The sequence below is a fragment of the Patagioenas fasciata genome, chromosome 1 (assembly GCF_037038585.1).
Source record: "Patagioenas fasciata isolate bPatFas1 chromosome 1, bPatFas1.hap1, whole genome shotgun sequence".
Classification (NCBI taxonomy): domain Eukaryota; kingdom Metazoa; phylum Chordata; class Aves; order Columbiformes; family Columbidae; genus Patagioenas; species Patagioenas fasciata.
In genome coordinates, this window is record NC_092520.1 from 42,699,350 (window position 1) to 42,717,273 (window position 17,924).

The window sequence follows — 17,924 nt, forward strand, 5'->3', positions numbered from 1 at the left end:
AAACTACCTAGATCAATCTAATTGTTACTGCTTAAGTGGAGTCATTTTTTCATTTGTTATAAAGATGGAAGCAATTTAAATATTGTAATGAAAGTTTCTGCCTGGTTTTACTTACTAGTATTTGAACAACAGCTTTGGATTTGCAGTCTTGCATATTACACATTTACTATTATTCTTGGAATTTGAATTGAAATACAGAATACGCAACTTTTCTCTAAAACAGAAAAAAAAGAATAGTCTCCATGTCCATCTTCACTTATGGCAGAAAAACTTTGTAATGTCCAAGCTGCCAAGACGACCTTATAGTATTCCTCTACACCAGAAAGTTAATTTAGTAACTCAGAAATACATTGGCTGTGTTTCAGTTTTCTTGTTGGGGAGCCATAGCCCTGTTCTGGATTTAGTACCTCAGCAGAGAAATCAGGGCACAAGCAGGTAATAGGGAACCCTTAGTTTGCACCCTTATATAGAGTTCAAATGCAAAAAAAGACTTGCTAACCTGGAAACTCAAAAGTATTCTCTGTATTTTAATCTAAACTCTAGGACTGGATTATTTATTTGCATGCACTAAATCAAAAGCTATACTTAAGACCACAATCTCAATGAAGAATAACTATTTTAAGTTCTAATTCAATCTGAAATCAAGATTAGTTCCATTTATACTGGCTGCTTTAACACCAGAGAATCTTATAGTGTTCAGTATCATTCCACTATAAGTGTCTGAAAGACTGTATGACAGATTGATCAGACTACCATGATCTTAAGTTAGAAAAGATGTTCTGTGTAGTGTAGCTGTAGAGCATCACATTTCAGAAGTTTCCATTCTCCTTACATATGACAGAGTCACAGCAGAGAGAAATGTTTGGTACACTCACAATAAAATGTCTGCTAGTTGAGTGCTACTCGAACTTTTGAAACCTGTACAAAAAAGAAAAAACACATTCAAAGGCCCAGCCTTCAAATATCATCTTTGCCAGCTACTCACATTTGTGATGTTTAAAGCAAGAGGGAAGCAGGCATAAGGGCCCACAGAAGAGCACTGTTCTAGGAAATAAGCATTCCCAAAACATTTACTTTCATAGTTTCAATATCTTATGTCTATATCCTACCTATGTGCAGGTATCTTGCGATTCCCAGCAATCAGGATAACATCACAGAGCTGCTGTTGCTTCAGGTAGCTCTCCATCTTTCTGAAGGTTTGTTCCGCGTGGTGAACAGCCTGGTAGAATTCCTCAGAGCTACACGAATCCATGTCGCAGTGGGGTGGCAAGGGGTGGCTGGCTCCCGACAGTCTGTAAACCACAAGAGAAACTCCACGTTGATAAGATGTGGCCAGTTGTCTAGACTTCGTCACAGGCTCCTAGAAACTGCTGTAAGTAATCAGTGCATCCTTCCCAGTTCCCATAACTACATGTACAAGATGGAAAAATCTTACTGCCTTCAGAGGGATAACTAGAATGCTAAGTCTTGTAGCACTGAAATGATTTTTTTTTTTTTTTTTTTTTTTTGGCACAGACATGGAGTAATAGATTTCTGTATTCTTTGATAAAGTTATTAAAAATATAAATATGAACAACTAACATAAATTAGTGTATTCATGTTAAGGTTAATAGTATAGCTATGTTTTTCATTATTAAACTATGATTGGGGTCTTTAAATTTTAAGCATTTTAGAGGAAAATTATTTTATAGAATTAAATAAACTATTTATTTTTCTTAAATATTAATATTAGCACACAAAATAAATAATGGAAAAAACAATCCTATATTTCCAATGATTCCAAGAGGGCCTACTCAAGTTACTTATTCAAATTCACATTTATTTTCCACCATTTGGGAAACAAAAATAAAACTCTGATTTACTTAATTTGTAATGATTGGGCATATTCCACTATGATAAACTGCATGTTTATCAGGCTGATTAATTCAAAGTGTATTTAGCTTACAAAGGCAGTGATGTCTAAAATAATAAAAAAAAAAAAAAAACATAAGAAACAGGAAAAAAACACAAATATATTTTTTCAATATATTTGTCTGTATATTTTTAGTTCAGATTTACTCTGCTCAGTATTTCTTGTTCAGACTTTTACTGAAAATAAGAAAATGTGTCAGCAAGTACTAGCCCTTGAGGAAACTAATGCTATTGTTTCAAAATAATTCACAACAAAGACAATACCCTTTTCTTTTACAAAATTGTCATGAGACTGTTTCAAATGAAAGCTATAAGATTTCATGTATCTTGTGCTGCTGAAAGTGAAGGATTTTATAGAGGAAGCTGATTATGTTTTTACTTCAACTAGGTACATTAAAAACGGCTTATATAATCCATATGAGAGCATCGGAGAACATATTTCAGTCCAGCATCTCAGGTGACATTATCAATTCATTCAAACCAATCTTTTTTATACTGAAAGATAAATATTAAAGAGCACATTTTGTTAATTCACAGTAATAATACAACAGTTTCATTATATGAGGTTTAAATTCAGTAGGTACTATATTCTAAGAATAATATTAATAGATCTGTAAGATAACACAATCTGCACTCCTTGTACTGGGAGGAGGGGAGAATATTAATTAAAAAATCAGCTATTGAAATGAAATGCAATTATCTTAAAACAAACAAACAAACAAAAATAAAACAAACAACTTTAGTATTTTTGTTGACTCTCGGTAAAGTAAAATATAGTTCAGAAAAATAGTATTGCCTTTTGACATATACTAGTGATTTACTTTCAAATTAGTTTTTGTCCAGAAGTGTTCCGCATACTCTCCTACAGTCATTGTACAAAGGTCCAGAAGGAAAGCGAGAGGATGGTCCATCTTTTTATCTCAGTAATTGCTAGGCTTCACAGCATGACTTTAAAGTAGCTGGAAGCCTGAATTATTGAAAATGGCCTGCAGATAATTTTACAGAGAACCAACTCCGTTACCTTGTATCTCACTCCACCATCTATACTATGCTATATACAGGTACTAACTTACTAGAATGAGTCACCTTTTAAAATTATTACCCACAGTAACTTCATTTGTGCAGCATTAAATTGGATCCCAAGAAACCATCGGCTGGTTTAAATTAATCAATATTGCCATTTGTATGCTGGTAAGGTTACAATATGTGTGAGCCTATCTATAGGAAATTGAACTGGCAGAATTTTATTAACCATAATTCCTAAACAAAAACAGTTATGAATTGGTGATTTAGAAAGGAAAATTTCCTTAATTCTGTTATATTCGATCTTGTTATACAGTAAGTAGTTCATGCTAGCTGCCTCTTGCAAACTCCTCCAAAAGCATAAAACAAACATATTAATTCTGTGTGACATAATCCACTTGTGTGATGCTATCCAACCCGGACTGCCAACCATATTGATCTGAAATCCAAATTTGTTTTCATATCTTTGGATGATCAACAAATGTTTTCACATAAAATTATAAAGATTGAGCTAAGCTCAAGAGTATGGGTAGTGGGTAGATATTTCAGCTTTTTTCTTTCATTTCCCCCCCGCCCCCCATCTCCCTGCCTTTGAATGTAGCCCTACGCAGGCTGCTTTTATTGCTGAAGAAGTAGAATGACACATAATTTACAAGAAATAAATCAGCGCTTAATAAATGAGGTTGCTAAGGTTAAACAGACACATTTCTTCCCTTCCCCTGGGGAATTCAGAAGTGACAACAACAGCAATTCTGAATGGGTTCATATTGTTTGTTAATTGAGAACTTAGGTCCAAGTCAGTCTACATTTGAACAGATAAGGTACTAATTATGCCTCTTCTTGGCTATTCAAAACAGGCTGCACTTTGCAGGTCAGAGAAAGACAAGTACCCTGACAGAATTTATACTAGTCCTACAAAGACAGATTGGGCTGAAATGAGCTTAGTCTATTTTGTTCTTGAATGACTAGACAGTGTTTGCCACAAATTTTGCCCTCTTTCATGATTGCCATTTATAAAAAACCCTTTCCACCCTTAAACTCATCAGTATATCTATCACTTAGCAAGTCATTAAATGACTATTTAAATGCAAGCCCTGAAGGCCAAGCACATTTTAAATCACTATCCTGTAAACGGGCAAGTAACAAGCTTAGTAGAATACAATAAGTTAATCTTGTATTTATTTTCTAAGAAAGCCCAGTTAAAAAGTCTTCTACTCATACTATTCAGGAGCTACGTCGTTTTCATCACAAATGCTCTGTCTGCATAATCAACACTTTAAATTCAGTCAGCAGCGTGTTAAAATACAAATTAGCTAACAGAGCTTCAGCCGGCAAATACCAGCTATTTTCTACCAGTTCATGAAAGGAGCATATGGGTACTTAAGACCTATTAGCAAAATGAAAAATAACACTTTCTGCTTGCATATATTGGGAGGTCTTTTTAAGTGCTGGCAACCTGAACCACACATGCTGTGAGATGCTTGTTGAGTGCATGCTGAAGGAACTCCAGCACAACTGCACCTGAAAATTCCCTGAGTCCTTCAAAATCCTTTTTAGCACTTGTGTACCTCAAAAACCTGCAATCAGTGAATACAACAGCCTCCAGAAGGGCTTCTTCCATAATCTTTCTTAGTTGGCAAGTGCAAAACCACAATTTATTGTGAGAATTTCAAACATTCGGGCATTGTTCAGTCTAGAACACTTCAGCTTTAAATGCCTTAGTTAACAGGACAGAAAGAAGGAAACACAGAATCACAAAATTATAGGGATTGGAATGGACCTCGAAAGATCTAGTCCAATCCCCTCGCCTTTCACAAGATTATAACAACGTTACTGAAGAGTATTACTACAGGATGAGAAAACTAAAAGGCTCACAAAATCTATCAACATCACAAAAAAAACATAATCTCAAATGTTTCTTTATGACATAACAAGCCAGAGTGCATGTCACATTAATAAAAGAAAAAAAAAATCCACCTCAGCAACTTTGTACAGGCTAATTTTCAGTGTTTAGAACACCATGCTGTCATCAAAAAATAAATGTTTTAAGAAGAGTCCGAAAGTGCTGATGAAAAAATTCAGCCTTTGAGCCTTTATCTTAAACCACAAGGTTTAGCTGTTCCTTTTTCTGTGATTCTTTCCCCCATCCCACTGGGGAGTGGGAGCAAGCAAATGGCTGTGTGTGATATTTAGCTGCCTGCCAGGTTAAACCACAACAGCATCTTAAGAATATTACCAGCTGCAATAAACAAAATATAATCTACCGGATTATCACGTGACCTCAGACAAATCAAACAGCTCTTCAGAAACAGAAGGACAAAAAGAAGGAACCACTGTGCTATACTAAACTGCTACTATAGAGAAGAAATTTTTATTATTAGCTGATAGAAAAAAAGTATAAGTAGGGTGAGAGAATGAAGTGTTCGTTCAGACTGTGATTTTTCCAGGTTATTAATAAAATATACAAGGGAAGACTTTTGTTTTAATTAAGTTCAAAATACTCTCAGTTGGAATTGTTCTTATTTATTGTCCTTCATCAGTTAATTATCTAACATAAGCTACAAGTTCTTTAATGTCAGTGTTGAAAAACCAACATATGTATGGATTCTGTAGGCTCCTTAAATACCTGGGTTTTATTCATTAAGTACTTTTAAAATTTATTATTTTGGGGTTTTTTTGATAAAAATAAAAGGTTAAAGAAAATTAATTCAATTATGGACAATTAGTGAAAAATCTCATGATTCTGCAAAAAAATACTTACTCAATTCCGTTATATTATTGACAAATGTTTTATCTTCCCTTTGGTCTTCCCGATTTTTTCCAGAATTTACTACTCTTATTAATAACATGAGTTCATTCTATGTCCTATGCCCTTGGAACCACTTAAACTAACAGGGAGTTTGTGTTTTAAGTATTCTGTTCAACTGATCCTTTCTTCTCATTTTCTCACCTTTCATCCTCTACAGTCCTTCACACAATTACTTCAGACTTTTTCTGTTTCATCTCTTCTTTCTCCACAGTCATGTCTGTCCAGTCTTAAAAATTACTTAATTTTTTGTTTACCTCTCTCTAGTACTTCCAGTACCTGCCTACTAATATTGTGCTCTACCTTCTGTCAATTTTACTTTCAGCTTCTCTCTCCAATACTTACAGCTTCCAGCAATTTAGGTACTCTTCCACGGATTAACAACTAAATGGGCTCAGCAGTCCAACACAGCCCTGACTGAGAGTCAAGAAATGGAATTTCTAAATAAAGATTGAGATTGAGCAGTCACAAATATTAACAGACTGTTATTAAACTTCAGGAAAAATACTGAAATAATATAAACTACATAAACTATTATTTGTAAAAAATTTAAATATGTGTAAACTTTTTTTTTTAATTAAGAAAAAGGTGGGGAGTGGGTTGGGATGGTGGGTTTTTTTCCCTCATAGACTGAAAAATGCAACATTGTAATGCTCTTGTTTGACAAAGTTAGAAAGCTTAATTTTGATATCATTGTCTTATATTATACCTATAAACTGTCTTAAAAGGCATACCAAAATATTTATCTCTTAAGGAAAGCTTTGTTTCAGTTATATCCACTTATGAGAAACTTTATGTATTCCATTCTTGTGAAGATGTAATACATAAAATTATTCTGATATAGAAGTTGCCCCTTTGAAAAATGCCAGATCTGTGCTACTACTGGTTACGTTTACTTTCCTGAATAGCTATTCTAAGAAGTAAAATGAAAGGTAGCTCAGACAGAAATGGTGCCATCACTGACAAAATATCCATTTTATATAACCCTCCATGTCAAAAAAACTGTTAGCAATTGGTTTTGCTCAAGTTACACAAAATTCCCAACAAACCATTTAACAATAGGTTTGTAGAACTGACTTCACTTGGTTTTGTATATGTTAATTTATTTGCATCACTCTTTTACTTTTTTTTTAATTTAAGAATGTCAGATTCCTTTTTAACAGCTCTTGAAACACGTGATTTTATTTGTATGAGATGACTAGTTCATGTTCTTTCAGATTTTAATAACTGACAGTTGTTAATTTAAAAGTTATTTCTTCAAACTCTCACCATCTGCAAATAAGAACTCCATACTTATTTTAACAATTGTAATTATAATTTTATATTTAAGTATTAATTATAAGTATTTGTAAATGACGTTGATATTCAAACACTTTCAGTAATGTCCACGTATACAGATAACGTCAGTTGAAAGATGAATGATTTGGTTCAAATAAGACATCATTCAGAAAAAAAAACTACAAAAAGAGACAATGTAGTAATAAAACAACTAAAAGGAAACAGTGGTTCCATAACAATGAAAAATTATCAGATGATATACATTAAAGAATGTCAGATCACTCAGTTAAGCGCAGGCTGGAAAGTCTGATTCCTTTGTCCATTGCAAGAGGCCTGGCTGGGATAGGGTAAGAGTAAAGAAAGAAAGGTCTGGTGGCCTGAGAGCTTTTGCAATGGCAAAAGGCAGAAAGAGACCACACATCCTGCACCATACAACAGTAACACATTTTATACTGTTTCTATTTTCCCTAGAAAATCGAAAACCTCCGAATCATGATTAAAAAATAATAGATAACAGAGAATAAAACTTTTTTTTTTTTTTCCTAACAGATGATTTGCCTCACGGTGTCTATGTTCTGTACAACCTCCAACAATCAAAGCAAGATACTACCTTTTTCTTTTTTTTTTTTTTTAATTTTTTAAAATCTATTTTGTTCATCTTCATAGGATAAAAAAAAAATAATAATGATTAAAAGTGTATGCATTTCTTTACCAAATCTATATATTGCTTTTTAAGGTGTCTTTGAAACATAACTAAAACATCCTCCTGTTTTTTATCATGTCAAAATACAATTTATTGCAGTGTAACACAGTGGAAAATTCATTCATACCTAAAATCAGTCTCATTATCCTTTCCAAAACTGATTTCAACAGACCTTATATAAAACTTATTTCAAGTTCCCACCATTTCCTCAAATCCAGAGCAAACTTTTGAAGTAGATCTGACTTCTTAAGGTTCATGATCCCAGTCACACAAGGCACCTGGCAGCTATAGTACTAATTGCACCACTGCTAACCACTGTCATGAGTTAACAGCCTTCTTACTTCCTTGACAAATTACACTGGTTTTTTCCATATCTTTGACTTATTCTGCCTCTTAACAGTCTTGCTATGCAACAACAGAGAAAAAATGCTCACTATCTGCTAAACTACTCTCTACCACCCACAGCTAACAGTGTACTCAAGGAATTTTCAGCTTTGTATCCCCACATATGGGGAGCAGTTTGCTCCAGCTGTTTTTGGAAAACCAACAATTAACTTACATGAACTTATAGTTCTCCTAGATACACATAGACATATTGCAATGACTTGGAAACTTACTGGTATATTTTCCACATTCACATATTGCTAACAGAACTTTTTGTCATATTGGATCTTGCTGTCTGAATTTATTTTCTGTATCTTGGAGGATATAGGAGCTTACAAAACCCTGCAAACAGATATTAGGTGCATATAAATATACATAATGAATCAGCCTCCTGAAAAGAGGAGAGCCATTCTTCTTGAAAATAGAAACCAGGAACAATGTCGCAGGAGATCTCAGTTTTTAAATACATATGCCTTTGGAGAACAACCAAGAAGCACAATCACCTTCCCTTAAGTTACTGTCAGCAGTTCTTCTCTATTTGTAGCTCAAAACTCTAGAGAGCCTCGTTCACTGAAATATGACCCAGCTTCTTCATTTTCTTTCCCTTCTCTCTTTCATTTACTGTTGGAGAAGTAGACAAAATTCCTACTGCAAGGAATCAGCCTAACCTCAGATCAGGATGAAAGTTACTATTTTTTCAGGTAGCCATTCTTCTATCCTTCCTTCTTAACCCGATCAAAATAATTGCCCTCATTCACTGTGCATTTTCAGTTAATGAAGATTTTTACTCCAAGTAGAAATAGTAAATAACTAAATTTGTGCCACTGCACAAATTAAATCTCTCATATTTCTGAGACTTCTTCCTCCCTAATATTAATAAATAAATAATTAAATTTGCTTATTTTTATTTTATTATTTATTTTATTATTGTTCATTTACAGTCTTCCAAGCCTCTTATTGCAGATAAACACAGAAAAAAGGAAAGTGTCTTGCATTCTCATAAACATAAAGCAGTGGCAATGCATTTACAGTACATTCATACTTTAATTAACCAATCAGTAATGCAATAGGAAAACGCTCCATTATGAAGACAGATTGTCATCACAAAATATTTTTGATACTTTGGTGAAATATTTTCTGGCACATATGATTCCACATTTCTACCAACCGGAAGTTGAATGAAAAATATTATTATGACTCAGAAATTAAAAACTGCAGTTTTAACCTAAGCTCTACTTCCCTGCAAAAGTTGAAGTCCTCCCATTTCTAAAATGTAACACCAAAATTACATCCTTTCTGCATTGTTCATGACATACATGAAATTTTCTGTAGTTTATTTTAATACCTTTTTTAATAATAATCTACATTAATTCCTTTAGGACAGATTATCCACTTTCTTTGATCTTATCCATTAATGGATGTAGGCAAATAACAAAGGTTCATGAGGCAGCTGTTCGTAGCAGACAAAGCCACCAATGAGGTTTAAGTTGGATGAGAAAGAATTTTGTGTGTACTGTGGCATTTACAGTGGAAGTTATTAGCTGGGGAGACTAAGACAAAGGGTAAACACTGTTGGAAAGGAGGCTGATGTTACCAGCCTGAGCAGTTAAACAAGACAGATTGGAGATGTATTTTCCCATCTTCTTGCAGGTGTGAAGTGCTTATGATGACTACTAATTCCTCTGGCTGAGATGCAGCAAAAAGCAGACAGGTGCAGGAAGAAAACAAAAAAGCAGATGCCATAGTGGAAATGAGAGAGAGGTGATTCCTTTTATTTTCTTAATAGCTCAAAAAATTTATGATGTTGTATTGTGTATCACTGTGCACTACCAGCTGAGCAGTGCTAGCAAAAAAAGACTCTGCAATCTTACAAAACATCGACTTTCACAGTTTCCTTGATGTCCAGTTGTCATAATTCCTTATTCCAGATGACAATTTGCACTGAGCCTTTTTGAATTACTTAAGTAGCCAAACATAATATACCAAAACAGTTCTCCTACATCATTAAAATAATTCCCTTATCCCTCAATGCTACCACTTACGGGGTGGCAAATGCCAAACGTGTTGGCACTTTATAACTCAGCTATAAAGTATGGACTGAGTTAAGTGTGCATGTATATTGTTACGTACATCTGTCTTAGTACCCTTTGTAAAGGGGGAATAAATGTGAGTAGCTGGGAAGACCACCCTTCCAGGTACAAAGAGACTCAGGTCATATGCCTGGTACCAGATGTGCTTCTGATGATGCTAGTTAAAATGGAAAGGTTTTTTTGTCTGTCTGTTTGTTTTTGTTTTGTTTGTTTGTTTGTTTTGTCTTGTTTGGAATTGATATTTCAATGAACGGTAAAAACTTTCACAAAGAAGAAACAGTAGTATTAAAATCAATGTGGATGGGCTAACTTTGGTTCATTTAATAAATAAGAATTTCTGCTGAGCATTTCAGAATAATTCTTAAAACATAATTTTTTTTCACGGATTCTATTTTTTTTATTAGTCATATTTACTTAGTCATAGATAAGATTAAGACTTTCACTAAGTGTGACTTTAAGGCAAGTGAGTGAATAGAAAGAACACGAAAGACTACCAAGGTGAAAAGCTAGAAATTAAAAGCTAGAAATTAAAAGACATTCACCACCTTTGATAATAAGGCCTTAACAATATATATTGACCATACAAAATGACATTCGCTGACAGTTTTATTATTTCAAATCATTCAAATATTACAATATATGCAACTTTATTAAATTGATTTACTTTTCTGATTGTTATCATTAAAATAATAAATATTAAATAGTTTCCTTTCCTATACTATACAGATATATGATAAACATAAAACAGTATAACTCTGAACTCAATTTAACTGAGGCAGAGCAATTAAAATCAGTGGATTCAGACAGGAACAACAAGGAACTGACATCAGCTAGTATTTTAATTCAGAAGTGATGCACATAAAATAACTTGTGGTTTTATCATTTTATCATTTATGCACAGACTTCCACACAAAATGATAATTCTACAAATACAGGCACTGAAGACTGTACATTCAGAAATTGCTGAAGCAAACAACAGACTAAAAGACTCCTCTAATATACTATGGAGGGGGAGCTCCAATAACTGTCCGGTGGCTCTGCCTGTAAATCAGTTGCTGCTGTCAGTGGTGTGTAATTCTCCAACAACTGCTACTTCATAAACTTCATAAAACTGACGCCAGTGTCACTAACATAGCAGCCCTTTTCTACTTTATTCGCATAACTGCTCCAGGAGTAATGAGTGTTCAGAATATGAAAGAAGAGTGTTGTATTTATCAGTGGGATGTCAAAGAGAGAAAAGGAGGGGGAAAAAAACAAAACAAAACAAAAAAAACCCACCAAAAAACAGGAAAAATAAGGGAGGAGAGAGAAGAAGTGCAGGGCACACTCCATGTTATGTGATAGGAGAAAAGCTTTTCCACCCCAGCACCAGCCAATGCCTTTAAAGCTGTTTTTGCTTCCTTCCTTACACCAGTGCTGTATTTTCTGAATGGATGGCTTGCATTATGCCTGAGAGGGATGCTAGTATCATGTGTTAACTATCTTGTCATGACAAATGGCCATATCTATATCGATAAACCAAGTAAATTAGCTGACAGTTACTCATTTGGAGTGTATGCACAAATATATACAAGGATGCAGATCTCTCTTTTTATTAAGAGACATTTTCTGCTAGCATTTAATTTATGATAGAGGTACTTTATGTAAAAAGGAGTCATATATGTGAATGATATTAACGGCATACAAAAAACGACAAGCAAGTATTTTATTACTATTGCATTTAGCATACATTTCAATAAAATTTCTGTGCATTACTGTACTATGCACTGATATTCCACAGCATAGGTAGCATCTCAGAGCTTAAATTGCCCTATGACTGCAAGGGAAATCATGTCAAAGACCACAGGAAGCTGAACCTTTAAAAATCTCAGTTTAAAATTCTGGTTCAGTTAAGTACTGTGGTTGGTGAGGTGGAAGATCACAACATGCATGCATGCACACTAACCCGACCATGCCCCCATTCAGTAGGCTGTATGAATGACGCTTTGACCCATTTCCTGTTGCAAGACAAGCTTTTAGGGAGCTTGCACAGCATTCAGTAGCAAGCAGCATACAATTTCTTACTGTTATTTGTTATAGCCCTATTGAGTGTCACATATCTTTCAGTGATGCTCACAAATTTCATGGTCCTGATGTGCCTGCCTGTCTCTACAAACCATTGTGAAACATACATCTGAAATAAAGGAATAAATGGTAGGTCATTTTGCCACACTGTTTTGAAGTGCCAATACATTTTTCGCTAATCTCGAAAACAGCAATTAAGACTGTCAATTTGTTGAATCCTGTCTGAGATGAATTTGATGGATTCAGTTTCTACACTACAGAATCACTACAACCATGGGAACTTAACTAGCAAGTAATTAAGGACTACATATTCCATAACAGCTGCCACTCATTAACCCTACACATACCTAAGCTAGGTTCTTCATACTATGTTCCCTATGAAAAAAGTATTCTAACAAATTTTTCATACACATGCATGGTAGCAGAAAAACCTAGCCATTAATATTAGTTTGACCTGCCCCAGTATCTGTAAAATCATTATCTACAGAAGCTGAAATCAGGCAATAAGAGTTATATGCTAGACTGCTGTGTTAAAAAGGTAGGTACACACACACACACAAGTTAAATACTGACCTTAATTAGAAAAATTGTAGGTATAGAATCTCCAGCCAAAGCCATGATGTCATGTACACTTACAGAGAGCTACAGGGTAGTCTGTGGCATAATTAGTACTTACCTTATAAAATGGAAAATACACTGATTTTTCCATATTACTGTTTGTGATTTAAAGATTTTCTACATATTTTATCCAAAGTGTGACACAAACTTAAAATAAAAACCTGGAATTCAGTTTTTTTTTTTGTTTTTGTTTGTTTGTTTGTTTGTTTGTTTCTGTCAAAGGAAATTTAATTCTTTGTACCCCTCTGTCTGTGGCTTAACTGTTCTTGAAAGCTGAAGCAGCTGAGACACTTTCACTCCACAGACTAGTCTGTAGACCCCAAAGTGGGTAAGACCTTCCCCTCCACAGACAGAGGAAGAATCAAGTTCAGACCATGAGTGCTCTGACCACAGAGCTAACTGCAAAAAGCAGAGAGAAGCCAGACCGTTTTAGGCAGGCATTTTGCACAAGTCATATGCAAAGGTATAACAACAGACACGAATGTTTTACAAGGATTACACACTCTTGCTTGTGACTCCCACGGAGATGAAGGTGCTTCCAGGAATACATATGAATAAAAGCAAGATTTAAAGAAAGGCATTGCTTTTCCTCACCTGACCTACACTGGCTAGTTCACGAGGTCTCACGCTCAGTGTAATGGCTTTTATGGATCACCCTTTCATGATACTTAGCTTTTTGCATTAAGGATTTAAGGAACCTAGGTATATTTTTTTAATTGTAGGTACCCAATATTTAGGCATTCCAGTACTTAGCACTGCAGCAACAAAGTCTCCTTTGAAAGCTGAACTCCAAGAATGACAAAAGGAATTTCTAGATTTCTCATCTATGCTTGTATCTACATTCAATTTAATGCAGCACTGATGTATATGAAGTGGGGTCTTCAGTAGTATTTTGTAACAATACTAAGATTCCTGCTTATGCTTCTGATTTTTTCTTAGTCTGTCATAGCAGAGCAGTACTTCTAGGCCTTTCTCATTCTTTTTTTCCCTAATTTTATTTAGATAGAAGACAAGAGAAACAGACTGCAAATCATATTTATGGAGATGAAAACTATTCACGTATTTTGCAAATTTTTGATGACTGTGGACATAAAAGAAATACACAAATTCCCTTACTGTCTCAGGTCAAAGAATCCCACGAATGACTAGTTGGCTATATTTTACATGTGGAATATTCATGAGCTTGTAAAAAGTTAGAAAAATCACCTACTTCTATAACAAAATATGTAATTATGTAATCTCTTAATTTTTCAGGTCTACAGGATTGTAAGCATGCACCTCCAACTAGTTTCAGTGAACGACACAACACTTCAAAATTGAGAATTTATAATTAAAAAAAGATTTATTTTAGCCAGTCTTGTTATAAACCAGGATAATCTACTGTCACTGTTTGCAACTCAAAATGTGCCTGCCTACTCAAGTGTAAAGCCTTGATTTTTTTTTATTAAATGTGCTTGATTTAGCTCTCTGAACATGTGCCTTCAAATGCCAAGCTAATTCCAGTCCATATGTACTAATTTGCAGAGCATTCCTTTCCGTAATTATCTGAATCAAACTCAGTCTATACAGAATAGTGTAGCTGTGAATTATATTATTGTTCAAATAGTAGTTAAGACCTGTGATTTGGCAGGTTTTTTCCTACTTATATATTTCTTTAACTTTGGAGTAAAAGTCTAGTTGAACCACACTTAAAAAGATAAAAATTTAAATGTCATGTCAGCCATTAAAAAATTAATTTAAAATATGACATCTTCAAGCACACGCTGCAGTCTTCCTAAAGGTATCAAATAGCATCAAGATAAGATTACCAAAGCCAAATTCTGAATAAGTTCTCAAACTCTTTATATTATTCAGGAATCAATTACATAGTTTTATCATGGGTTATTCTTTCAATATAATTTATGTGATAGCCATCAGAATCAATATCTGTGGAAACATACTTAAAAATGGCCAATTATTGCAGATTAAATCTTTAATTACTTCTACAATTTAAGAAAAAGGTCTGAAAATATGGAATATCTTATACAAGCGTTAGTCATTAAGACAAGATATTAAATTATATTACATTAACTATATTATATTATATTATAATAATGTTATAAAAGAAAACAGTGTGTTTGAATATATTAACTTATATAGTCTTTCTTGATCAAGCTAATATTAATTCAAAAGGTGAAGAACAAAAAAAATAGAAATGTAATTCTAAACAAGCTACTTTAAAAATATCTGTAATGCTGCCTGCATCTGCACCACCAGATTAGAAAGATTTTCATTAATTTATTTGCCATTCTTCGCCTAAAATGCAAATAAAACAGCCAACATCTGACTGCATTAAAAAAAATGTATAAACGCAACTTAATGATATTATAAACCAAAAGTTATTCTAAACGTTACCTGAATTAAATGGAAAATTACATTCTAAAGCCTATTTAGATTAAAGTAATCTTACTTAGATAAGTGAAGTTCTAGGAATATATTAGTGCTATTGCTTCACGTGAGGAGGTATGGAAAACCTTGCCTACTACAAAGAGCGTATCTTCTGTGTCTCAGACTTTTTGAGGAAGCTACTGCACAGTTCCTTCTGGACTTAAACAGACAAAAATCAGGAAGAATGCAAACTAGGTACTACAGTCTTTTAGATTTATATTTAGATTATTTTTTCCTACATTAGTTTAAATAAATGTTAAGCATGTATACTGGCTTCACTTTTGTTTTTTAATAAACCTTCACAGCTCCCAAAATGGTGATGAAAAACAGTTGTTCTACTTATATAAGATACACAGACCTACATAAAAATTGCTTTTTCAAAAAATCAAACATGGAAATCTAGAGAGTGGGAATACTGAGGCTCAACTAAAATTTTTCTTCAATCACTTTAAATCTAGTCAATCCACAGACATAAGAGTACTATAAAACTGCTTTTATTACGAGTGAGCAACAAAACCAGTTATCATTTCATGCCTGGTATCCCCACGTTTCATATAGAGCCCAAATGAGTGTGCTTGCATAGGGTATCTCTGAGAAATCTTTTAATATGCAAAGATATTGTGACTGCTCACTTCTAGACTTACATCTGAATAGCTTTAGGACAATCAGCAGATTTGAAATGGTGGGTTTAGCTTCTTAGGAGTTTTGCTTTGAGGGTTTTTTGTGTTTTTAGCTAGTTTGGTTGGTTTGGTTTTGTCTTTGCTTGAAAAAAAAAAAAAAAGAGGAAGGGAAAGGAAGGAAAGGGGAGGGGAGAAGAAGGACAGGAGAGGGGAGGGGAGGAGAGAAGAAGGAAAGGGAAAGGGAGAGGGAGGAGAGGGAGAGGGAGAGGGAGAGGGAGAGGGAGAGGGAGAGGGAGAGGGAGAGGGAGAGGGAGAGGGAGAGGGAGAGGGAGAGGGAGAGGGAGAGGGAGAGGGGGAGGGCAGGGCGGGGCAGGGAAGGGAAGGGAAGGGAAGGGAAGGGAAGGGAAGGGAAGGGAAGGGAAGGGAAGGGAAGGGAAGGGAAGGGAAGGGAAGGGAAGGGAAGGGAAGGGAAAGGAAAGGAAAGGAAAGGAAAGGAAAGGAAAGGAAAGGAAAGGAAAGGAAAGGAAAGGAAAGGAAAGGAAAGGAAAGGAAAGGAAAGGAAAGGAAAGGAAAGGAAAGGAAAGGAAAGGAAAGGAAAGGAAAGGAAAGGAAAGGAAAGGAAAGGAAAGGAAAAGAAAAGAAAAGAAAAGAAAAGAAAAGAAAAGAAAAGAAAAGAAAAGAAAAGAAAAGAAAAGAAAAGAAAAGAAAAGAAAAGAAAAGAAAAGAAAAGAAAAGAAAAGAAAAGAAAAGAAAAGAGAAAAGAAAAGAAAAAAGTTTAAATAGCTCTATCAGTGGTATAGATGCCTTTCTAGTCCTGTGCACTGTCTTGGTAGGTTCGTTATTTATTTATTTCAATAGCTAATATTCATGAACTATTGCAAGTATTATCTATTGCCATATATCCTTATTTGGATGAGATTATTTTGCTGAAAACCCATTTCCATTCATGATCAAACATATCCATATTTTTGGCAGGTATAAGACATAGAGAAGGCATTAATGCCATAATTACTAGCCTACCTTTACAAGCAATATAGATGTGACAATTTTTCACTAGTGAAATTGCTGGCTGAGATTAGTAGTTTACACAAGGTATAGTTAGAGAGAACTTGATTGCGGAATTAATTTCATTTAGCTGTCACTTAAAAATCCAATTTGTATAAAAAGGTTTTATAACTGGAATACATCAAACTATCCTACACATGCTTCAGGGCAGAATGTGACAATTAGGTAATGTTATAGCTTGGTCTCTTAGCCAAAAATATCTGCAGGCTAATAGTGTTTTACTGTTGGCTTTTTTCCTACACCTAGGCAACTTACATAAACAAACTTAGAAGGCAAATCAATACCTATGAGCATGCCTTGGGTTTCATCAGGAGTGCTGTAAAACAAACACAAAGGTTTTCTCCAATCTGCTTGCTCCAAAGTTAAGGTAAATTGCCTACCACATTGCACTATGCAATTTTTTTATTATTTTTTTTTCCAACAGGAAACCATGTTAATGTTAATTACTTGATTTTGCATTTCTTTCATGGTGTCTTAATAAAAGACTGACACTTTCAGCAAAAATTCAAGAATCTTTACCCCCACATTAGTAAATCCCAAACTAGACCCTTTTTTTCTCACTTCATGAAGATCTTTAACTCCCCACTAATGAAAGATTAAGGTAGCACACCTATACTTTTTAATTTATGCTACAGTGGAGTACAATGTCTTTATTTCCAAATTATTTTGACAAACGTAATATTAATTATCATTACATTTTAGTAGCCACAAAGTAAAATAAGAGCTAGTAATAAACAGGGCAATGAACCTGTACATCTTCTCTGTAGACTGTGTGTGACCTTAATAATGCAGTTATTTATAAATGTGTGTTGGATAATCACAATTGTTACTTAATGTATATCGGTTTTGTGTGAGACTGATTCTTATTAATGAACTACACCTGCTAACGACTTTGATTTCTGCCAAGCTTTGCTATGATGGAGTGTTCAATTTAA

The 17,924-nt window shown here is 34.3% G+C and overlaps 1 protein-coding gene across 1 annotated transcript in view; it reads right to left on the minus strand.

Moving 5' to 3' along the window:
- KLHL1 (kelch like family member 1) overlaps nt 1–17,924 on the minus strand; it is a 213,802-nt gene that overhangs the window by 148,084 nt on the left and 47,794 nt on the right. Inside the window, exon 2 of the mRNA XM_065832465.2 lies at nt 1,110–1,292. Within this exon, the coding sequence (XP_065688537.2) occupies nt 1,110–1,292 (183 nt within the window). The remainder of the gene's footprint in view (nt 1–1,109; nt 1,293–17,924) is intronic.